At 50.3% G+C, this 23,839-nt stretch overlaps 1 protein-coding gene across 17 annotated transcripts in view; it reads right to left on the reverse strand.

Annotated features, from left to right (window-relative positions):
• Positions 1–2,481: 2,481 nt before the first annotated feature.
• EPB41L1 (erythrocyte membrane protein band 4.1 like 1) overlaps positions 2,482–23,839 on the reverse strand; it is a 106,448-nt gene continuing 85,090 nt past the window's right edge. For 9 of the 17 annotated variants that reach the window (XM_034641711.1, XM_034641712.1, XM_034641721.1 and 6 more), the window contains 8 exons: positions 23,334–23,744; positions 21,430–21,534; positions 19,833–19,916; positions 14,649–14,735; positions 13,770–13,853; positions 11,672–11,752; positions 11,240–11,356; positions 2,482–5,994 (listed from right to left, as the gene is read on the reverse strand). In XM_034641711.1, coding sequence (XP_034497602.1) covers positions 5,986–5,994; positions 11,240–11,356; positions 11,672–11,752; positions 13,770–13,853; positions 14,649–14,735; positions 19,833–19,916; positions 21,430–21,534; positions 23,334–23,744 — 978 coding nt within the window. In that variant the 3' untranslated portion in view covers positions 2,482–5,985. The remainder of the gene's footprint in view (positions 5,995–11,239; positions 11,357–11,671; positions 11,753–13,769; positions 13,854–14,648; positions 14,736–19,832; positions 19,917–21,429; positions 21,535–23,333; positions 23,745–23,839) is intronic. The other 8 variants (XM_034641723.1, XM_019796620.2, XM_034641715.1 and 5 more) reach the window with 5 other exon arrangements.

Raw genomic sequence — 23,839 nt, forward strand, 5'->3', positions numbered from 1 at the left:
AATTTGCCTGTTTGGTTCCCTCTTGTTTACATGGAACCCAGCAGGAAGCCAGACACAAGGGCTCACCTGGGTGTGCGCATCTATCACAAGTTTAATTAATGACTATATTAATAAATGGCTTCTATTTGGGGGCCTTGCTCAGTGCTGGGTGGTTGTATCAGAGTTCAATCAAAGAAGTAGAATCAATAGGAGATATATACTAAGAGATTTACTGCAAAGAATTGGCTTATATGATAGTGAGGACTGGCTAGGTAAATCCAATAATCCATAGGACAGGCATTCATATATAACTTCTAAGCCTTACACCAACCCTAGTAAGTAGATATTAGTATTCCCAACCTACAGAAGAGAAAACCAAGGCTCAGAGAGGTTATACAGATGGAGAGTGGCAGAGCCAGGATGCAAACCAAGGTCTGACTGGCTGTTCTTATCCCTGTGCTGCCACTTCTTAGCTTGTCTGTCACACTTCCTCAGTGACAGCTGGACATACCAATCTGTCTCAGTCAAAACTCATTTCTTAGTCGGTTCAGACTAGACTGGGCCCTGCAGTCACGGTTAATCATAATAAGCTGCTGCAGGATTAACCAGAGATGGCCTCCATCAGTCACAGTCATGCGTGTCAAACTCAGACTGTCCTGTCCGTTCCATTTCCTGCCTGAAGAAGCTCAGCTCCCTCCCGGGCCCTCCTTATGCCCAGTGTTGGGTGCTGAGCAAAGTGTCTGATCTCAGAGCTCCCTGTTCCAGTGGGCTCACCATCTTCTCAGAGACTCCAGCACTGAATTATGGGCATGGAAGCTACAGATGGTGGCCCTGGAATCCCCACTTATGGGTCACATGTCCATCCAGATCAGGGTTTTACTCTGGTACTACTGACAGATAAGACCAGATTTGTCGTGAGAGCTGTCCTGTGATTATAGGATGTTTACCAGTATCCCTGGTCTCCACCTGCGAAATGCCAGTAGCATCCCCTCAGTTGTAACAGCCAAAAATGCCTTCAGACATTGCTAAATGTTCCCTGGGAGGGCAAAATCACTCCCCTGCTCTCATCTGAGAAACACTAACCGAGATAAATCAACCCCAGGTTATTCCCAAGCAACACAGAAGCTGACCCTGTATTTCTGGGAGATAAAGATACAGATCCAGAGTGTGTGGGGACCCAATATTTACAAACTATGCCCTATTCCAGAACCCCATGGGTGACAGATAGCTAAAGAAAACATACAGCAAAAAAATTCAGGGAAGGATTCACAAAGCTCCTGAAAGCAATTACCTCTGACAATGGACAGGAGTCTGGAGAGGGTTGCAGAATTGCTTTCACTGCACAGCATTTTGTGTCATTTAGTGAAATACCTTATAAAGAAAAAAATAGTATTTAGTATTCAAAATTACTAGGAAATGCTCAGAATTTAAGTTTAAAATAGTATTTAGAATGGTATGCACTTAGTATTTAAGTTCAAAATAGTATTTAGAAAGGCAACTTAAGCTCTGAAGAGATATACGTACCTGGAAAAAGAGTGGAAGAAAATGCACCCAATTATCTGCAGTGGTTCTCACTTGTGAGATTTGGGGCGATAGAGAAAGGTGGCCTGGGGTGAGTCACTTAGGCGAATAACAAGGAAAGTGTGGTACTTGCCACTCAGGTAGCCCAAGAAGTAAGTTTTACATGAATTATGGGCTTTTAATTTTATATTTTTGCACTTATTTTTATGAAGACCTCCTTTCTTTGGCAAGTGACACTAGTTTTTTATTTATGGAAGTAATACTATTATATATATAATAATATATACTATTAGTAATACTATTATATATATATATAAAGAGTCTGTTTAGATAACTAAGTCAATAATGGGACGGGTGGCAGGTACAGGGATATGGCAACATACGTGGTGGTGGGCAAAGGTTGAAGCTGGGGGCTGCTGTATACATTACCCATTAGGCTCCCATGGAGGGGGTTGTAGGAAGAGACCCCAGTGTAAATGCTCTTCTTTCAGAAAGAGGAGGGATCATGCTTCCTCCATACATCAAGCCCCTCTGTATCCTGGGGCTTACTGTTCCTCCTGCCTAGAATATTCTTGCCCAAGTCCCTCACCTTACTGGATCCTTCTCTTCATTCAGCTCCTCCTCAGGGAGGCCGTACCTGGCCACCTTATTTAAAGTGGTCTCCTTCCGCAGCCATCTCCTGCCTCTGTGCATTTCCTTCCTGGTTCTGATCACTCTGGAATTGTCCCTGCCTGCTTGCCTGTTGTATTATTTGTTTCTCGCTCTCTACCAGCCCGAAAGTTCCTGCAGGGCAGGAACTTTGGCTTATTTGCTGTCATGCCTGCAGAGCCTAACCCAAGTCATGAACCACACTGGAAGCTGGAAATATGGGTTGCCTGAGAGTGTTCAAGGTTGGGATTTCTTCCACCCTAGTTTTAGCCCTTCCCACAATGCCAACTGGTACTGGTAGCTGAGGTCAGAGAAAGAGATGCCAAGGCAGTGTGTGGTTCAGCATCAAACACATTTATTTCACTTTTATTGAGTATACAAGAACAGAGAGCACACGCATACAGCACAGAGCACTGAGGTGGGGGAGTGTGGGGACGAGAGGGGAGGAAGGGGTGTGAGTAAAAAGGAACAGGACAGCATCGCAGTTGGTTGGTAAGGTGCTTTTGAAAAAAAAAATATTTAGAGTGATGTTGCTCATGCAATTGCAGGCCAGTCTTGGAATGTGCTTGCAGGATTTACAAACTGAAACAGGTCCTGGCACTTCCTGTCCCCTCAGATGGAAAAGATCCCAAGAAAGCAAAATAAGAGAAAATGAAGATCTGTAGGACAGCAGACTGGGAAAAGACCCTGGAGAGCATCCGGTTTATCCTGCTCATTTTGCAAATGGGGAAACTGAGGCCCCAAAGGGGGTGGGGGGGTGGGACTAGTCCAATGTCACATGGTGAGTTAGGGGCTGAGCCAGGATACCCTCCAGGACATTTTCCATTATGCCACATGGTCTCCTGGGTGGAGAGGCAGCACAGAAAGGGTGAGAAATGTAAAAAGGAAAAAAAGAAAAGTAGGTTGAAGACAGACAAGACAAACATCTATATTCTCTAACAAGAGGAGGATGGGAGGAAACAGTGCCCTAGATTTCAGCTTTGCAGCTCCCCTCCTCCCTGTGGCACTACCTGCCTCCCCATGGAAGGAAGGTCACAGCATCCGTGGGATGAAGAGCTCCACAAACCCTGGCCGGCCCACACACTAAGCCTGGTCACTTCATCCCTGCTCTGAAGCCACACGTTCAAGGGCTATAAACAGGTGTAGAATCCAGAACAAACACTTTCCCTCTGAGGTGTGACCAGAGTGCTCGGGACGCCTGGTTCCTGCAAAGACAGGTGTGCTTGAGCCAGATTCCGGGTGGCCCAGGGAGGGTGGAGCCATTCCAGCTCTTGGTCTAGAAAGAATAGGAGCTCTCAGGTTGAGAGGGGTGGGAAGGAGGTACTGTGGCTTCTCCACCAAGATTATAAAAAGAACCTGGTGCATGGGAAGTGACCTGTCACACTCGGGGTGGGAGGGGAGGGGTCGGCCTGGGCCACCGGTCTTGCTCCAGTGTGTGTGTGGGGGGGTGTGTGACCGAATCCACCATCGGAGCCCCAGGGGCAGGGATCTCTCTGCCTGCTCTCTGTCCTATTTTTGCCCATAGAGGCAAACACTGTTCTGGTTTTTTGTCCTCAGGTCAGCACCAGCTTAGCAAACTGAGCATATATGTCATTGGGGAAACTGATAAGTAAGCCGGGGCCCTCTGGGTCGGGGGGGGGGGGTATCCCTGGGCAATGGCCAATAATTGGAGAGAATGTGGAAATGCTCTCAGAGGGGCAAGCCATGATTGAAGATGTAAGGCTGGCTCAGGGGACTTCCAGGTCCCTCCCCTCCCCCACATTCTCTCCTGCAGTCCAAGAATAGTGTCTGGCACAAGTAGGTACTCAATAAGTAATTTGTCGAATGAATTTAATCACCGCTGTAGAGGTGGGACGGGGGAGGTAAGATGGGACTGAGAAATTACAGTGTGGTGGGGATATATCCCCTCCAAAGGGGACTCACTAAGCTCAGAGAAGCAGCTCCTGGCAGGCGAGCCTGGGAAAGCCCAAGCTTTGCAAGGGGTATTCTCCAAGGGCTTCTGTGGTCTGAAGGCAATTTTGGGGACTCTCAGGGTACAGGCTCAGAGCTCATATGCTGGCTAAAGGGGAGGTTTCCAAAGCCAGAGTCTCATACATAGAAGGAGCCCCTGAGCAACACCACCTTTCATCTGCGGCTTGTTCTGGGGCAGGCAAAGCCTTCGGAAATGAAATTTTACCCTATGGGGCCTGCTCTGTGTTCCTGGTCTCTACCATGGCTGCTTTGGCCCAGGAGGAAGAGAATGAATGTGGGAGGGGTAGAGGGTGAGAGCGAGCCGGGCTCTCCAGACAGCTGGGTTAAAGCCACCAACCTCTGTGGTGGCCAAGGGCGTCACGTCCCTTTGCAGGGGGAGTCAGCCATCACAACGTGGTCAGGGAAAAGACACGTGGCCAAAAAAATGAGAAGACTGAAAACTGAAGCAAACCCCCTAGGGAGGTATGGGAGCTGAGCCAGGGGACCCCTCTAGCAGAATCCTGACTCTGGACCCCACACCTGAGCACAGACCAGGCCCTGGTGGCTACTGCCTGAGGGGGGGAAGGCATCCTGGACTATGTCTGTGTTTCTTCCTTCTTGCCAAACTCCTGCCCCTCCATCTGGGGTCCCCAACCCTCCCCACCAATCAACCAGTTACAAATACCACACACTGTATTACTACGCTGAACCGTCAGCTACTACTGCGAGCAACCCACAGCCAGAGTCCAGGTCTCCTCGGCTGGGCCGGTTCAGTGAGCTCTAAGGACCATGGGATACATCAATCACAGTCGGATAATTATAATTTTAAAATGTCAGCTTCATACTTACCAGCACTGTTTATTTTAATATTTGTTTCCTGTTATATGTCATATACATAACTTAAAAGCACATCCATACACATCTCCTACAAGCTGCACCTCCGTAATGAGAACCCATAAACATACAATGTTTACTTTCCTTCCTGTGGCTGGGTTTTCTGTTCTTGCTTTCTTTTCTTTTTCTTGTTTCAAACCAGAGTCATCCGCAGCGGCCCTCGGCAGGACCAGGATACAGAGGGTGGGGGAGGGGGAGGAGGGAGCAGAGACAGAAATGACAAAAAGACGCGTGAGTCAAGGGGGAGGGGAGGGGAGGCGGAAGAAAGGAAGGTGGATTTTGCAGCCCAGTGTCAAGACCCAAAAAATAATAATCCAGTGTTCCTCCTCCTTTCTGAGTGGGGGATTTTCTTTCGTTCTTGGCAAACGGTTTCTTTCGTTCTTGGCAAACGGTTGACGGTGTGTGTCTTGCTGCTGTGACTTCTCTTGCTTTGCTGCAAAAGTGTTTCCTTTGCATTGGAGTGGGCAGCACACGCTTCAGGACAAATGGAATGCTCATCCACGCAAGGTAACGTGCGGAACCAGGGTCGTTTTGTACGCCTACGATCACTGTGGTCTGACTTGCGTTTGTCGTTCCGCAGGGCTTCGAAAGGGGGAGCGAGAGAGTATTGTCATTATGTGTATATATATATACATATATATACATATACATGTATATATATGTATATATATATATATTTTTTTTTCCTGAAAAATCCCACCAGTTCTTCAATTTGTCTGCAAAGGAAATGTAGGTGTTCAGATGTTGGTTGCTGCTGTTGGCCGACTGCGCGGCCAGCCCCAGCAGCAGTGCAAGGACGCGGTGTTTCCTGTATATATATCTATATCTATATATATTTATATATATATGCTTTTCCTTTCCCAGTCCCTCTTTGGTGACAGTACGTCACAGCTGGGACTTCGGTGTTGAGTCGGAGAATCCAGGATGAAGGCCCCTTCTTAACGGTTCTCTGGCTTGGGTTGGACCAGAAACGCCAGCATCTCTTCACAGAGGTCAGGATTCCTAGAGCCGGAGGCATGGAGGGGAGGGGACACGAAGGAAGAGGACAAGACAAATTAATAACTTCTGCTCATTCATCTTTAAACACGTGGCAAGAGGTTGTTTCAGCTACCTTTCCTGTGTGTTCTTTATATTATGGCTCAGGAAGACAGTGACCTGTCCAAGGCCACACAGCTGAGACCTGAACGCACATCTGTCTGGAAATCAAAGTTTCCTTTAACACTGAGAAGCTCAGACCACATGCGGTTCCCCTTTTCTTCCTACCTTCTCTTGGTCTAAGAACTGTTTGGTTGTGATAGCAGAAGCTCCTTGTTTTTCCTCTCTGATCTCCATGGGCCTGTATGTCTCGGGGATTAAACCCCAGGAAGCAGCATTTCCATAAAGACATTGGAGCCTGGATTCCAACTCAAGCTTGACTCCAAAATTTTGTGGTTAAGGGCATGAGCTCCCCAATCAGACTGCTTGAGTTCAAATCCCATTCCATGGCCTATGAGCTCTGTCATCTTGGGTGCGTTTCTTAACTTCTTTAGGCCTCCAGTGCTCCCCCGTAAAAGGGGTGCTTCCTCACGCAGTTACAGGGAGCATTCGAAACAAGGGTTAGCAAACAGGAAGCACTGAGCAAATACTGACTGTTCCTATTACTACGACTGCTGTGGTTAACTTAGCCACACACTGTCGGGATCTCTTTGAGGGCAATGGCCGCCTTTTACTGATCTTTGTCTTTCCAGTTCTCATCACTGTGCCTGATGCATAGCAACTACCCAAAACCACTCAACAGGTGAATTATCCTTCCTGCCCTTTACCACTCACACAGGGTCAAGTGCGAATGGAGTCATATACATGGAATCCTTCCCAGTTTACTTGACAGATGGGAAAATTGAGACCCAGAGAGTTCAATGTCCTAGTGAGTTGGTGACAGAAATGGGACTAGAGCCCAAGTTTTCTGCTCTGAAACAGGTCATTTTTTTCCCCCATCAAAATCTTGAAGGTAAGGAAGCTGGGTGTTGCTGGCGGTGCTTGGGAGACAGGTCCTGTCTGGAGGGGGTGGGCCAGTGGGAGAAGATGCAGCAGAAACCACACATCTGGCCTGTGAGTTGCAGGGAGAAAAAAGACCCTGTGTCAGATGGGTGTGCTTTCCACACTCACAGTAAGAACTTCAAAGAGGAAGGACTTCTGGAAGGAAGGCCAAGAGTCAACTGGAGTTTGAACAGATGTTTCTGGAGGATTCAGGGAGGGAAGAGGAGCCAAAGAGCAGCAAGAAGGACACCTACAAGGAGACAGGGCTTGTGCACCAGGCTGGGGGCAGAAGCTTGCAGTCTGACTTACTCAGGGCTCTCAACCATCCCCGCACGTGGCAAATCCTCAAGGGGTCAGGATGCGGGTTCACGGTGCTAAGCACCTTCTGCAGGTGACACGCTGTCCTTGTGTGTCACTGCTGCGGATTGAATATTTGTGTCCGCACACCAAAATTCGTATGTTGGAGCCTTAATTCCCAATTTGAGGGACTTGGACGGGGTCTTCGGGAGGTACTTGGGTTATTAAGGGTGGAGCCCTCACTTATATGATTAATGCCCTTATAAAAAGATACACAAGAGAGATTCTCTCTTTCTCTCTGCTCTGCCAGGTGAGGACCTACAGAGAAGACAGCCACCTGCACCTTGATCTTGGACTTCCCAGCCCTCATAATTGGGAGGAAATAAACATATGTTGTTTAAGCCACCGAGTCTATGGTGTGCTGTCATAGCAGCCCAAACTAAGACATTCACAGATGCTAATTACTACAGCAGCTCCAAAACATAGTTTAACTTCATTTTGGAGATGAGGAAACTGAGGCCCAGGGAGGTTCCTCTGGGCAAACTGCTAGCAAGGACTTTCTGGCTCCAAAGCCTGGTGTGTTCTTTCTACTCAATTCTGCTAACTACCTGAGGATTTTTTTTTTTTTTAAATAGTGGCAGGCTGCACTTTAAGTCCTATAGTTCAGTGTAAAGATGACGTGGGATGTCTTCAAAAGCCTTTAGACACTTCAGAAGGGCCAGGGGCATCTGAATGATGCCATATTATAATTTATTCTTCTTGGTTTATTACATCAGAGTCCAAATGTGCAGTGTTTTGTTAGCTTACTTTAAGTTGATAGTAATCAGAGTCATCCTTAGATTTTAATGAGCATTTACTATATGCTGGGCACTGTGCTAACTACTGTATATGTATGATCTCATTAATCCTATGGGATAAGGAGGTTAAGACCACAAGGTGGCTTTGGAGTCTCACAGATGAGCTTTGACTCCCTCATCAAGCCCCATGGCTTTGAGCAAGTCACCTGACATCTCGGGGACTCAGTTTCCTCATTTGTAAGAATGAGCAGATGACAATACTTAGGTCAAGTGCATGGCCTGGAGCCTGGAATAGTATAAACACTCCATACATTTCAGCAATTGTTATCACTGTGATTATGGTTGCTGACCACTAGCTGGTGAGCGAAGTGCAGAGATAAATAATCTGCTGGAAGTCACGTGACTAATAACAGGCAGGGCTGAGACTAAATCCAGGTTTGCAGGATTCCAGATCTTTCCTCCAGCTACCAAGATACATCCATCCATCAAACTGACATGTTTCAAGCACTTTAAAAAAGAGTTTTCAAATTCAGAGAAGACCTCTCCCCCAGCATGAGTGAGTCTGATGATATAAGGGGTCAAAGGTGGCTCTTAACTAGTAGTAAAGCATGTGGAGAGAAAAGGCAAGGGAGAAACTTCTGTCTTCCCAGGGTGACATGAATAAGGTGAACTTTAAAGAGAATCCGACAGGGAGAGGGAGAGAAGGAGAGACAGAGAGGGAGAGAGAGAAGGAGAGAGATAGAGGAAGGGAGAGTGAGGAAACAGGGAGAGAGATAGAGAGAAAGAGGGAGAGAGGGAAAGGAGAGAGGGAAGGAGGGGGGTGGAGAGAAAGAGAGAGAGGAGAGACAGAGAATGGTGGTGTGTGGAACAATGGCAACAAAGGAAGAACTAACAGAGGGGCAAAGAGGATGAATGAGACCTGTCAAGTGGGCAGATGTGAAAGGCTGCACAGTGTGGGGGGGGGTGGCCAGGATGTGGCGGCAGGGAGAGCTCTGAGTGGCCAGGGAAAATGGGAAGGCAGGAACCTGGGGTACTGGCTGGAAATGCCCCAGGAAAGATGGGGAGGAACAAGATAGGGGAAGGAGAAAATAGGAGAAACACGTGCCAGGTACTCTAGGAAAACAAATAAACAGCCAGAAGGCCATGACTGGAAGGGGCTTGTCCCATTTCTTCATTTTGCAAGTGAGGAAACTGCGTGACCACGAGGGAATGGCTGGGATTGGAGCTAGGTCCCCGGATTCCCAGCACAGAATTCTTTGCACCAATAGCTGCACATGGACTTCCTAAGAACCAACCTATAAACACAGATTCCCAGGTCGGGTCCAGCCCTTCTAAATCAGACTTTATGACCACAGCTGTCCAGTACCGGTATTCCCCAGGTGATGCTGCCAGCTCAGCTCTCGCCGCACTACCACTCAGAGATCTGGGGGACGAAAGGCAAGCATAACTGGACAACAGAGGGGACAGAAGGGACAGTTTGCCTGGAAACCCGAGGAAAGCTGGGACGTAGGCTTTGCCCATGACCAGCTTATACTTCTAGAGCAGTGCTGTCCAACAGAAACAGAAATGAAAGACACATATGGAATTTAAATTTCTCTAGACAGTATTTGCTAAATTTTCTAGATATTTCTAATTTCCTTAAATCTTCTAGATAGAAACTTTTCATTTCTAAATTAAAATTCCAAATTTTAAATTACCTTAAAACGAGTAAAAGAAACAGGGGAAATGAACTTTAATAATGTATTTATTTAACCCAATATATCCAAACATGATCATTTGAACAGGTAATAGAAACATTATTGAGATATTTTGCATGCCTTTTTCCATATTAAGTCTTCAAAATCCTGCATGCATTTTACCCTTAAAGCACATCTGACTTCAGATGAGCCAATTGCAAGTGCTCGATAGCTATGTGTGTTGCACGGTACAAAAAGAACATTTCCATCACTGCAGAAAGTTCTGTTGGACAGCACAGTCTAGACCAGGGTTTGGCAGCATTTCGAAGTGGCCAGAAAATGTTTCAGTGTTTTTCCTTCTGACAGGAAGGGGGTGGTGATCCACATTCTTGTATCTTTCTAGAAAACACGGTCTCATTCATCAGGGAAGAGGGCAAAAAGGAGATTTGCTGCTTGTAGGAGTCTTTGAGATGAGTTCTTTTTTTTTTTTTATTGTGGTACAATGTATGAGGTGTGTAAAGAGCACAAATCCAAGGACACAGCTCAACACATTTATGTGTGTGTGTATATACACATACACATACACACACACACACACACACACACACGTGACCTACCCCGTTCAAGAGGCTGACATTTCAAGCACCCCCAAAGGTTCCCTTGTGACTCCTCCCTGTCAATATCACATTCCAGAACTAAGCACTATTCTGACTTTTACCATCATTGATTAGTTTGGCCTACTTTTGGACTCGTATAGAATTCTACCACTCAACTTGACGTCTGTGAGATTTCATTTTATAAGTCTGATAAAATCCAGTCAATTTTCAGAGGGACCAGAAGAACCCCTCCCCCAATTTAGACCAATAAAAGCCCTATCTGTGGTAGTATCATCTCCTTCCTCTTGTTCAGCAAGACATGGATGGTCCGTCCATAAGAAAACAGAAAAGTAAGTTTCTGGCCCAAGGTAGCCTGAGAAGTTAAAGGGTTTGCAATCTAGTAACATAGATGGGATCAAGGGCTCTGGTCATCATATTCCCCCTTAGCAACATCCAGTGACCTGTGATGAAGGCAGAGACTCAGGGACAGGAAGGTGGCCCTGGGCCTGAGGGGCCTTTTTCTGGCTTCAAGTGAGTCTATGCTTGTCTCCAGCTGTCCCGCCTTAGGACATGCTATCCACCCTCTCTCCCTGTCCTCATCACTTCCAGATATGCTTTTCTAGGTCTGGGGCCTGAAAACCCCAAGAAGCCAAAGAACCAGCCTTCCTGCCCCCCATCCCCCACTCTGATTTGTTGTATTTGGGGGAAATACTTCTCTCCTTTGAGCCACAACCAGGGATGTGCGGACTGAAAGCTGTGCTAGGGCCCAAGCTACCTGACAGGCTCTCAGATGGAAACAACCCTCGGAAGACCTCACCAGTGTTCCCTCCTCCCTCTCATGGCTGCTGAGCCTCAGAGGGCTTACCTGTGGCTTCCTGTCCCTCTCCTCCGGGGACGGGTCTGTTTCTCTGTATACGACAGCTTTGGTTACCAGCATGTCAGGATGCTGCAATTTGGCCTCCTTGATGGCCAAAGCCAGGGCCTGGTAGAAAAGAGCAACAAAGTGAGGAACCACAGGACACTGAATACGGGACAGACCGTGGAGACCGACAAGCCCCTTCATATACAGCTGTGGAAACTGAGGCCCAGGGAGGGGCAGTGGTCAAGGAGTTCACGGGAGAGCCCAGAGCTCAGGGCCTCTGGCTCCTTCAGGCTCCTATTCTATGTCCCTTTCTTTGGGGTTCATTCGGGGCTCCTTGTCTGAGTAGGATCAGCATGAAGCAGAATTCGCCTCTGCTCACAAGGGCAGGGACTGGGGACTGGGCAGGGCCGCCGGGAACAGCATCCTCCCCCATACCTGGTCTTGATCAACATCTTCATCCCCAGTGATGATGATCCGCTTCTCGATCCTCGTCTCAGAAAACCCCCCTTTCACAGTCTGCAGAGTGAGAGGGCGGCAAGGTCAGCCCTGGGTTCTGCAGGGTTGTGACAGGGCACCCGTCCAAAGCACCCCTCAAGGGCGAGGCTGGAACCAGCAGTCACCTTCTCTCCTGGCTCCCTCTTCTGGTTTTGGGACTTTAGACGGCACATCTTGCCCACGGCCACCACTCCCCCAACTAGCAAACTGCCCCCTCTAGGTCTTCCAAGCCCAGCTCAAGTCATGTCTCCCTGATCCTGGTTGGTGACCCTGCCCCCCTCCTGCCTTGGTACTCCCTGAGTACCAAGTCTGTCTCTCTTGCGCGGTTTCTGGGGCTCTCTGCCTCGCGCTGACCTTGTGTGTGTGACCCCGTCTAGCTCACTAGGCTGGAGCTCTTGAGGGCAGGGGCCGCATTTTGTTCATTTCTGTGTCCCCTCCGCCCCTCCCCCCCCCCGGTCCAATCTGACCAGGGTAGGTGCTAAACGCAGATTTGTTGAATGAACACATGAATGAAATGTGAATGGTGACAAGGTTCTATCTTAAATGACTTCAAACAAAACTACGAGAGAAAGTCGCGTTGGTGATACTCATAACCTCCACTGTTCTCTGAAAGGGCAGGGTTTGGGCACCAGTTTGGAAGTAGAAGATGGGGGAGGACCTAACTGCTTGGCATAGCAAGGAGGGTGGTAGCTGAGGGAAATCCCAGCAGGAGCCAGGAGCAGACAGAAAGATGGGGGCTCTTGGTTGGCAAGGAGGAGAGAAACTTCAAGAAGAAGAGTTTTCTGAGCTGTATGCGGTGACGTGTGTGATGGAAAACCTTCCCATAAAACCTTCAGTGAAGTCAACGTTGCTCACAAATGCTTCTGGTGAGAGCGGGGGCTTCCCGGAACGTGCAAAGGGACTGCGTCCCGCACCGGAGTGGGAGCGAGCAGTGCTGGGACGGGGTGTGTGCGGGAGGGCCAGCGCTACCCAGACTTCCTCCTCAATGGCTCAGCAGAACCTCCACCTCTACCTCCCTCCCCGGCCCCTCTCCTCCAGGCCTCCCTCTCTGGCCTGGGCCCCCTCCTGCCTCCCTCCTGGCCATGCTTGTCAGCCTGCCTTCAGCCCTCTGCGCTCATTGGCTGAGTCACAGCTGACGCGCAGGGAGTGACTCCCTCCCGTGGCCCTGCCTCTTCCTTCCCCCACTGCAGTTCATAGCCCGGTCCAGGCCCCCCACCCCTCATCACTCCAAGCCTCTCTTTCTTCTTTCCGCCATCTACCTGCGCATCCAGGTGGACCTCATCTCCCCTCCTTAAACCTCTTGGTGCTGGGTCACTCCCCAGTTAAAAAGTCTTGACAGTATTCCAACCGCTCTTAGACTCAGACCCCTCATAGTCACATCTGCCTTGGGATTTGTCTCATTGGTCGCTATTTGGCTTCCCCTGCCTCCAGTCCACCCCCATTTCCCACAGCTACGCCCCCTACGTGCTATTTCTCCCTGACGGAGACCACGACCGCCGTCCCCACAAACATGCATCGCTTGCAGCCACCAGCACCCCTCGCGCAGAGGTGGGCATAAGGTTGACGGTCTCTAACGTCCGCACAGCGAACAAATAAACAAATACACGGTCTCTGCTCCCATCTTCTGTGTTGCTTAGAATGTCTGCATCTGTCTTCTCCTCCCTCATGAGTCCTACCTGGCTTCCTGAGACCCTGCACAAATCCCACTTTTTCCAGAAGACCCCTCCTCACTCTTTCAGGCTTCCTTACATCACCTCTTCTAAATCCTGCCGGCACGTAAGGTCCGTAAAGTGCAAATGCCATGGCTCAGAGTTACTTCCAGTGAGGTGGTCTTGCCCCCCCCACCAGCCTGGCTGTCAACATTGAAGGGTGGGGTCTGTGCCTAGGTCAACCCGTAGTACAGAACAAAGCGCATAGCACTCCAGAAACTAGACCACCACAGGTCTTCTCTGTCCACGATACAAGGCACAGCAATGGCAATGACCTTCCCAGGCCCCACAGCCAGGCTGGGGGCAGACGGCGCCCTGCTGCTACTCACTTTGGTAACATGGGTGGTGGTGGAGGTGGAGAGGGTTTCCGCGGTGGCGCCGTAGGTGCTGGTGAGGACATCTTTCCCGATGATCTGCAGAATATAACCACCCCCCACCCCAGGGGTCAGGTAAGGACACTGGGCTCTGCAGGGTGGGGGTAGGGGTGGTAAACCAAGGGGGCCCCACGAAGGTGAAGTTTGGAAGCCAAGATGGTTTAAATCACTGATTCTAAGAATTCAGGAATACTGGAATCTTCAGAATGCTAGATCCATGAAATTCTCAAACCGTTGACTCTCAGATTCCTAGAACCTGAGATTCCCGAGCCCCAGAATCTTAATGAGACCCCAGAATGTAAGAATCCTGGCATCTTAGAAGAATGCATGGGGGATCCAGGGTGGAAATAGAGCCCTCCCGAACCCCCACCCCGTCACAGCCGGGAACACGTGGCCTCTGGGGCTAGACAAGGAGAAGGACAGACTTGGCAAATGCAGGGATGCAAGAGACCTCACAGTGACAGACCCAGGCTCACGGGAGCCACTGACAGAGCCACGTCCAGAGTGCAAGCCTCTGGACTCCTCGTCCATTTTTCCTCCTGCTCAGTACAGAGAGCAGATGCAAATGAGCTGTCCCATCACAGGCACCACCAAAGACAGGCACTGCTTCACCCTCACGCTGCGATGCCCTCTGGTGTGTGTATGTGGGGGGTGGAGGCGATGGATGAGACTCTGGTGGGCACAAGGGAGCCCTGCGGGCATCTGAGAACGATCCAGGTTTCTGGCGCTGTGCTTCCAAGGGCAGCCCCCTGGGCTCTACGCTGCACTTTCTGTGGGCCACCTGTGGACCGCATTCTCAGCACACCCTAGCCTGAGCTGGCCCTACCCACTTACCGGAGAAAGAGAACGGATATCCGTGGCCACCGTCTGTGGGCCTGGGATCATGGCAGCTGCCCCCTTCCCGGACTTGAGACTGTTCTCCTGGGGAAACAATAGCGCTCAGATGGCCAGATCTCACGTGGGTGGGCCCCCAGGATGGCCAGAGCACACAGCTGTGTGGCTCTCACAGCCACGAGGTTGAGGAGTGACACTGTCACGCACTCACTTGCTCACACACACACCTGCTCTCATCCTTACTCTCTCAGTCGCTCACACACTCATGTGCTGGCTCACCCACTCACTCACTCAACATTTGGAGTGCCTGGGGTTAGGGACATTGGTGAACAAGACATGGCATTGCTCCCAGGAAGCACTAAGGAGGGGAGACATTCAGGCTCTCGTCCTGGCCCTGCCATGTTCTAGCCACGTGAGCTGGTGCACACCCACCTCCGCTCTATGGGCCTCATGGATTTACCCATAAAATGGGACCCCTGCCATGTCGGTTTGTCAGTGAACAAATGCCCCACTCTGGTAGGGGATGCTGAGTGTGGGGGAGGTGTGCATGTGCAGGGGTGAGGAGCATATGGGAAATCTCTCTGTATATATCCCCATATATGGAGCATATGGGGTACCTTCCTCTCAGTTTTGCTGTGAAACTGCTCTAAAAAAATAAACTGCTCTAAAAATATTGTCTTAAGCATTTTTTTAAAAAGACACCCCTGCCCAACTCCCACAGAGATATTATGAGGTTAACAGAGGAGAAAGGGCTTTGCAAATGCCGATCTTGGATAAACAGAGGAATATAGGCTGGCTACGAACAACATAATAATACCTACTGTTTTCTGAGTACTTGCTATGTGCTCGGTATTATGCTAAGGCTGCACGATCTCATTTAATCCTCAGAACAACCACAGGAAATTGTTTTAATATTCCTGTTTCAGAGTCGAGAAACCAGAAGGCCAGACAATGTCAAGTGGCTCATTCCGTCCACCAGCAAGTTAGTGACAGAGCCCGGATTTAGACCCATATTCATCAGACTCCAAGCCCAACATGCAATGCTACTCTGCCCTCGGAACTCTCCCCCTGGAGCAGCTCTCCTGGTCCTATGGTGGATTCTCCCCGCTGGATACTCCTGAATTGGCCAGGTGTACTGCCCCATGTATGGCAGGGGGCCTGGCCGCCTGCCTCTCCCTCTCACTTTCTGCACCATCTTGGGCTCACCCTTGTCTGTCTAGGGGCCCAGAGCTGTGTCTGTTGGGCAGCTGCCCAGCGGCTGAACCCTGGCCCTGGTCTGTGCACGGTACTAGATGTGGACCTCTGCCTGCCAGGGGACAGGTAAGGATGGAAGCCCTCTGCCTTTGCTCTGCCTACCCCGCCAGGACTGCCTCCAACTGAGGCAGTGACCTGGTCACCTGGCATTCCACCAATGAGCAACTTTCTCAGATGGAGTCCCAGAATGTGGCCCAGCAGCAGGCCTTAAAACGGGAGGTCTTGCCCACAGACACAGAAAGATGCTCACCATCACTCATCACCAGGTAAATGCAGATCAAAGCCACAATGAGACATCCCCTTACAGCTGTTAGAAAGGCCAGTCTCAAACAGACAAAAACAACCAGTGTTGGTGAGGACGTGGAGAAAAGGGAGCCCTCATGCACTGTTGGTGGGAGTGCAAACTGGGGCAGCCACTGTGGAAAACACCTCTTCGGAGAAAAGTAAAAATACGATTCAGTAACTCCAGTACTGGGTATTTACCCAAAGAAAACAAAAATATTCATTAAAAGATCTGTGCACCCCTATATTTATTGCAGCATTATTTACAAAAGCCCACATATAGAAGCAGCCCAAGTGTCCACGGATAGATAAATGGATAAGGACGGCGTGGTAGATAATGTTCCTACTCGGCCATAAACAAGAATGAGATCTGACAATTTGCAACAGCATGGATGGACCTAGACGGCATGATGCTGAGTGAAATTTAAGTCAAAGACAAATGCCATATGATTTCACTTATATGTGGAATCTCACAAACCAAACAAACAAACCAATGAAAAAAGGCATAAACAGATCATAAATACAGAGAACTGGGAGCTGCCAGAGGGGAGGGGGTGGAGGGCTGCGCAACCAGAGGTGAAGGGGGAGTGGGAGGTGCAGGCTTCCGGTTCCAGGATGAACAGGTCACGGGCATGAAAGGCATAGCACAGAGAATAGAGTCCGTGGTACTGTAACAGGGTTGTGTGGTGACAGATGGCCCGTACACTTGTGCTGAGCACAGCATAATGTATAGAGCTGTCGATCGCTATGTCATACACCTGAAACCAACGTCACGTTGTGTGTCAACTATGCTTCAGTTCAAAAAAGGGTGGGGGCAGACTTCTGGGCTCCATGCTTCCTTCCTGCCAGCCTAGGAGAGTCACTAGCCCCTTTAAGTCCTGCTGTCACTCCAGGCAATTCTTCCCCAAAGCCTCCTCTTCTCCCCCTGCGCCCTCTGTCCCGGACAAAGCCTCACCTCCACCTTCACACTGAAAATAGAGGCCACTAATGGGGACACAGGTCGTTCAAAACAAGGCACCATCTGCACTGCCCATCTCTCCTTTACCTACGGCCAGTCCTCTCGCCTGCCTCCAGGAGGTGTGGCTTCTCTCCCTGGCCAGGGCAATGCCACCGTCTCCGCTCTGGACCCTTTCTCCCTCCAGCTGAGGGCTCTCCTCCTCACCACCTTCCTCTCTCCAGTTATGCCTTAACCCTGCCCCCTTCTCCCACCCACCTCCTTGCACACCGGCTCTGCTGCAGCCCTTAAACCAGCTCCCTGCCTTCCCTTCCTGTCTCTCCCAATGGCGTGCAGGCTCAGGGCGCTGTCGGTCTCCCTCAGTGCTGGGCTCACAGCACCGGGCACAGCGCACCACACAGCATTCAACAGATATTTGCCGAGAGAAGGAAGGAGGGAGGGAGGACAGGAAGGAATTTTTTTTTCTAGTGACATCCCACACAGTTGCCAGAGTAATCTTTCTAAAACACAGAAACACATATTTGATGACATCACACCCACATTTCAAAAGTTGAAGTGATGCCCCACTGTATCCAGGACGAAGTGTGAACTTCCTGTGTGACATGTGACGCCCTTCAAACTCTGGCCCAGCCTACCTTTCCAGCCTCTTCTCCCCCACCCCGCTCCTCTTCCACACACCTGACATCTTGCTTCACTGACCACCTGCCTTTCCCCCAGATGCTCTGCTCCTTCCCATCCTTGCCTCTGCACCTGCTGTCCCCACCGCCTAGGATGCCTGCTGCTGTGGCCGCACTGTCATTTATCCCTGAAGGATGGCTCAGATGTCCCTGCCGAGGTAAAGCCCTCTCAGTCCTCCTGGCAGGGGTGTCGCCCCATGCCTCTCCTCCCTGCGCCCCCTCAGAAAGCATTTATTACACTGTTCCATGAAGGCAGGGACAAAGAACAGCAGCTCACGTTTATAGACCCCTTACTATGTGCCAGGCACGCCTCTGCACAGATTACCTTGGTCCCTCCTTGCGTCAACCCTTTGAGGGATGCGCTATTATTGCCCCCATCACCCCATTTTACAGAAGTGGGAACTGAGGCTTGGAGAGGTTCAGGTAACTTGCCCAGGGGTCATCCTGCCAGGACGTGGGAGAGCTGGGCCTTGTTCATCACCGTGTGCCCAGGACCCAAACAATGACATGCGCCCGTGATCATTACTTGAACAGATGACTTCTTACAGGCAGTAGATGTCCTTCAACTCTGTATTCCCTACCAGGCAGGCAACAGAGACTAAAAAATGCTTTTGGAAGAAATGAAAGGATGGATGGATGGGTGGGCGGGCAGGTGGGTAAATGAACGACGTAACTGCCTACTCACCATAGTATGAACTTAAATTTAGCCCTAGAAGTGTCCCAATGCCACGTGGAGAAGGACTGAGGGAGAGGTGGGACAGAGTGACCAGGAAAGAGGGTGCGAGCTGGTAACCGGTTCAGAGTTATTTCCCTTTGTTTGCTCAAAACCTACCTGCTGGGAGTCTAAACGCGATTCCCTTCCTAGGTGTCTATCGGGGGTTTGGCAGGAGAAAGCATTTGAAAACAACTTTCCACCGGCTTGAGACAGATCCAGCCCCGGCCCCAGCCCCGCGCCAGCCCCAGCGGCCAGTGTTCACAGTGGTTGGGATGAGGGTGCAGAGAGGCTGAGGTGCGCAGGGAGGCTTCTGGGCTGGACCTGGCTCTACCACATACCGGGTGTGTGACCTTAGGAAGTCACTTTACCTCCCTGCACTTCAGACTCTTCATCTGTAAAGGGTGCAGAAAGAAGAGAATCCCCTCATTTTTGTGAGGACTCAATGAGATCACCCCCACATGGTTCTTGGCCCTTGCATGGCGACACAGCCTGGGTGCCTAATGGTATCTGGTCTGTGTCATCATTAAAGGACCTGACGTTACTGGACTCTTTAAGAACGTGTGAACCAGGGGACACCTGGGTGGCTCGGTTGGTTAGGCATCTACGTGTGCCTCAGGTCATGATCTCAGGGTCCTGGGACTGAGCTGAACAGGGAGTCTGCTTCTCCCTCTCCCTCTGCCCCTCCCCCCTAATTGTGCTAGTGCTCTCTCTCAAATAAATAAAATCTTAAAAGAAAAAGAACCTATGAACGAGGCAGAATGGGGATTATTCCCATTTTACAGATGAAGACACCCAAGGCCAAGGACTTTCCTTCACAGGTCAGACAGCACATAGGTAGCAGAACCAGAATCTAGGGAGATGGTCCCAAATCCTGAGCTTCCCATTTAGGTTCATTGCACGCCATCTACTGACCAAGGCCAGGAAGTGGCCTGAGACTTGAGAAACCACACAGCTGCCAAGGCCCGTCAGGGACTTTCAATCCTCACTCATTGCCAATAATCAAATAATCAAATAATCGAATGGTACCATCCTCCCTCTACCCCTGCTGTGGCTGAGATGGTCCAGATAACTGAGACTCGGGGATTTCACCTTCCACATTATTCAATTTGGAAAACTGAGGTCTGACTGGATGTCCTGTGGTAATCGTGGTGCCAGACGAGAAGTTTGACTCTACGTCCCATACCTGAAGCAGGGAGGGCAGATGAGGACTGCCCCAGACAGCCGGTGATGTAATGTTGTTATCCGGCTGTTTGAGGGCAAGGGGGCTGGTCAGAGAGGGAAATCTCTTGGGTCCTACTTACCATGGTGGTTGATATGGTCTCCGTGGTGATGGAGGGAGCAGTTGTTATGGACTCCTTTCCCCCTGGGGCAGTCCCATCAACCTGCTGGCCAGAGGAGTCATGAGAGAGTGTGTGCACACCGCGCTTGCCTGCAGCATCCTTGACCTGGGCAGGTGGCATTACCAGTTACAGAGGGACGGGCTGTGTGAGTGAACATGCACTGGCGGGAGGGGGGTCATCCATACACAGACTGAGTTACAGGGGGTCCTCAGGTCACTTGAATCATCTTATTTGACAAAGGACAAATAATCCCAGATAATTTCACAAGCCCTATGCAAATCTCTATGCACGTATTCCTCAACCCAGCGATCCCAGTGCTGGGCATTCATCCTTTGGATATCAACTCTGAAAACTTTGCCAAGAAGTATGGATAAAGAAGTTCATGGGAGCATTTGTCGTTAACTGCCAAGACAAAAACAGTCACAGATCCATTGATGGGAGACTGCAGGATAAGTCAGGAGCCACTCCTAAGTGAGACGAAGAGTAAGGTGGGCCCACATATGGCAACGAGGAGTGATCTCCAAGACAGTCAGTAAGAAAAAAGGGTCAGGTGTAAAAGAGGATCTCTTTTGTATAAAATTCTATAATCTAGAGATATAAGTGTATATATTGGAATCTGCATAGATTTTTTTTCTGGGAAGAATCACAAGAAAAATTTCAATTTGTTCTGTTCGAATTCCATAACTATAAACATTTTGTTGTTTTGTTTTGATGTCAGTAAGGATTACTGGGCTATTGACTTTGGGGCCTTTTTTCATTTTCTCTATAATTCTCTATATGAAAACAAAATGAAACACGGGTCACCAAAACAAAATAGGCCACAGAGGAGGCATGTGGCTTGAATGCAGACCAGTCTCTGCCCCCAGCACCGCAGCTCATCTGGTCAGGAGGAACCCGGAGGGCATCTATCAGACCTATAATCTCAAGGTTCAAAGTTTAAAAACCAAAAAACCACAAGAGGAACCTAGGCAACGCATTGCGCACCTGTATGCCCAGAACACACCTGTGTCTCTTTCGGACCGCTCCGTCCAGGGTACCAAGTATGTTTCACCTCGCTAAGACAAATGATTTTTTATCTTTTTCTCAGTTTGTTCATTTTGCAAATCTGATATGGAACCACCATGGATAAAAAAATGATCCAGCATGAGTCATTCTGACTGAAGTTGGATTGGGATCTCTCCCTCTCTCTCCCAAACAGCCCCTGGGATACCTCAAGAATCCTCTCAACTCCTTCAAACAATCTGAAAGCCACAGTCCAGTCCACTCGCTGCTAGTCTTTACAGCACTCCCAGGAAGACAGGGAGACATGATCATTCCCATTTTAGAGATGGGAAATTGAGGCTCTAAGAGGTATGGTTTGTCTAGGATAGGAACTCATTCCACCGCCTACCCCCAGAGCTCAGGGAGGACAATGAAGCTCAGAAGAGCATCAAGGTTAAAATGGAGGCTCTGGGGAAGCTGGAGTGGCAAGAGCTAGCCAAGGGGCTTGGCCTTGATGGGAACCCCACCCTTAACTGACTAATACCTATGCTCAGGCTGCAATGGGAGCCCAAGTTACCTGGCTGCTGTCCATAGTGCTGACTCTGGTCTGCAGGACAGCCTCTGGCTCAATCTTCTTTCTGATGGCCAGGCTGCTGACAGTCATGGTTTCCGTTTTCACGGGCTGTAGGGAGATGAGGGAGAACACTCCATAACCCAAGCCTCGGCGTGACTCCTGCTCACAGGCCGCCGTAGCGTATCTCCCATCCCTGCGGCTGGCCGGGTCTCTGGAAGGGCACATGGGTCAGGGCAAAGAGGCACAGCGAGCCGTCCCAGATGGACAGCCCAAGGGGAGGGCTGGAACCACCAGCAGGACCCAGACAGGCTGCTCATGACCCTGCCACCACAGCAGCTCCTGGTGGCTCTAAGCTGGTTTTTAGGTGACCATTAAAAGAACATCTACTATTCAATTAATAGGGTCTGTGCCGGGCCCCCCACTAAGTACTGTCCTTATATACAAGTCACTGAATTCTGACTTTGATGATTACGCTGCCACCTCCCAGCTGCTTCATTTGAACTGTTCTTGAGCGCAGGAATCACACACCTGGGGGTCTACGGGGGGGCCCAGGCAGGAGCTGTAAAGGGGTGAAGTGGGCAGGACTGGGGCAAACAGGAGAACACATGGGCTCCACTCAGGTTTAGCCAACGGCGGCCATGGCCTCTGAGTGACTGGATCATCTGATTTTTTTAATGATATAAAAAAAAAAACCTGTGGATTTTATATTCCACGTCCTGATTTTTCAATCAAGGTCAAAGAAAACATATCTGCTAGTCAGATCTGGCCCCGGGCCACCAGTTTTCAACCTCTACTCTAGAAGTCTTCAGTTAAACGATCAGTTTCTCTAGACTCCTCCGGCAAGGTCAGTTCATGGGACTATTAGCATACGTGAGCTGAATGAATGAGTGAAATAACCTGCCATCTGGTTGGGAAGGTAGTGAGAGGGATTCTTCTAGATTACAGTAACCGTGAGATCTAGCCAATCACCCATTTAATCATCTGTTAATGCCTGGCACGTGTGGGCTTACAGGAACTGCCACCCAGGGGGACAGCAGGCCTGGCAGCCACTGACCTGACTACCTGGGATATGCCTGGAGCAGAAACATTCCAGAGCAAGGGGGCTGAGGAGGGAGCAACACTTCCGCCCAGCGTGGTCAGGAAAGCGTATGCTAGGGAAGTGATATCTGAACTTAGGCCTGGAACATGACAAGTTTGCGAGGCAGAGAAAGGGAAGGAAAACTTTCCACCCAGAGGGTAGAGCATGGAGTGAATGCCCAGAGTAGATGAGCTCCTATTTCAAAGCCTGGAATGTGGGAGAGAGGAGAGTGTGGTGGGAGGTGGGCTGGGGCTGCAAGAGATGAGAGGGCAGAGGAATCACAGGACAAAGATCCTCTGAAGGAACGACACAAAGCAGAGGGACCCAGACACAGTCGATCCCCATGTCCCCCTCAGCGATGACGTTTCCTTCTCTCTAGGAGTTGCCGCTGCTACTCCGAGACCCCAGGGCCAGATGCGTTTAGACTGCTGCCCAGGCCCCGGGGAGAGGAGCCGGCCAGGATCAGGAAGAGCCATCGGCTTTCAGGCCGGGCTGCAGGCGAGTCCACAAGCACACGCTCCCTGCAGGTGCCATGCAACACAGACGGGGCGGGAGGCGAGGAAGACTAGACCGCCTGGCGTCACTTGGCCTCGAGCAAGCGATGGGGTTAAAGCGCCAAGGAGTGCACGTTAGGGGTGAACCAAGATGGCAAACATGCGAGCACAGAACCATGCTTTCTGCGAGGGGCAGTCATGCAACACGAGACAGAGCTTCAGGCTGAGGGGGCTCTGGGCTGCAGGCTGGTGGCTCGATCTTCTCCGAGATGGCCCGGGGCCCTCTGAACATGCAGTGCCCGCCAGGCCCAGGTCTCCAGGATGCTCCACTGTACCTCAAACTGGGGCATATCTGGGGTGGCGCAGGCCCCTCGATCCGGGCTATCGTCGATGCCCCCAGACTCGTCTTCCTGGCCGAGGCCCCCCTTGTTGAGATCCCGGGAGAACACCAGGCCCTCGGTCTCTGAGTCGCTTTTGTCTCGGTCGAGCTCAGGCAGGCTGCGGGAGAAGTCTTCGAAGGCGCTGCCATGGTAGTCACCGATGACCGTGAAGTCAACCTCAGCCTCCAGGCTGGACGTGGAGCTGACCGTGATGCTGGAGCACTTGCGCTCAATGGCCAGGTGGTTGTCCTTCAGGAACACTGCGTCCCTCTCCTGGTCCTGGTCCTCGTCTCCCGTGTCACTCTCTGGGGCCCTGGGACGAGGCGGTTTGACCTTCTCCTCTGAGCCCTCCCTTAGCCCTGCTCTCTATGGCCAGATAAAAAATCAAAGGAATGGGGATGTGGGGTGGGAAGAGAGAGAGAGAGAGAGAGAGAGAAAGCAAGATGGTGAATGACAGAAGA

The sequence above is a fragment of the Ailuropoda melanoleuca genome, chromosome 13 (assembly GCF_002007445.2).
Source record: "Ailuropoda melanoleuca isolate Jingjing chromosome 13, ASM200744v2, whole genome shotgun sequence".
Taxonomy (NCBI): Eukaryota; Metazoa; Chordata; class Mammalia; order Carnivora; family Ursidae; genus Ailuropoda; species Ailuropoda melanoleuca.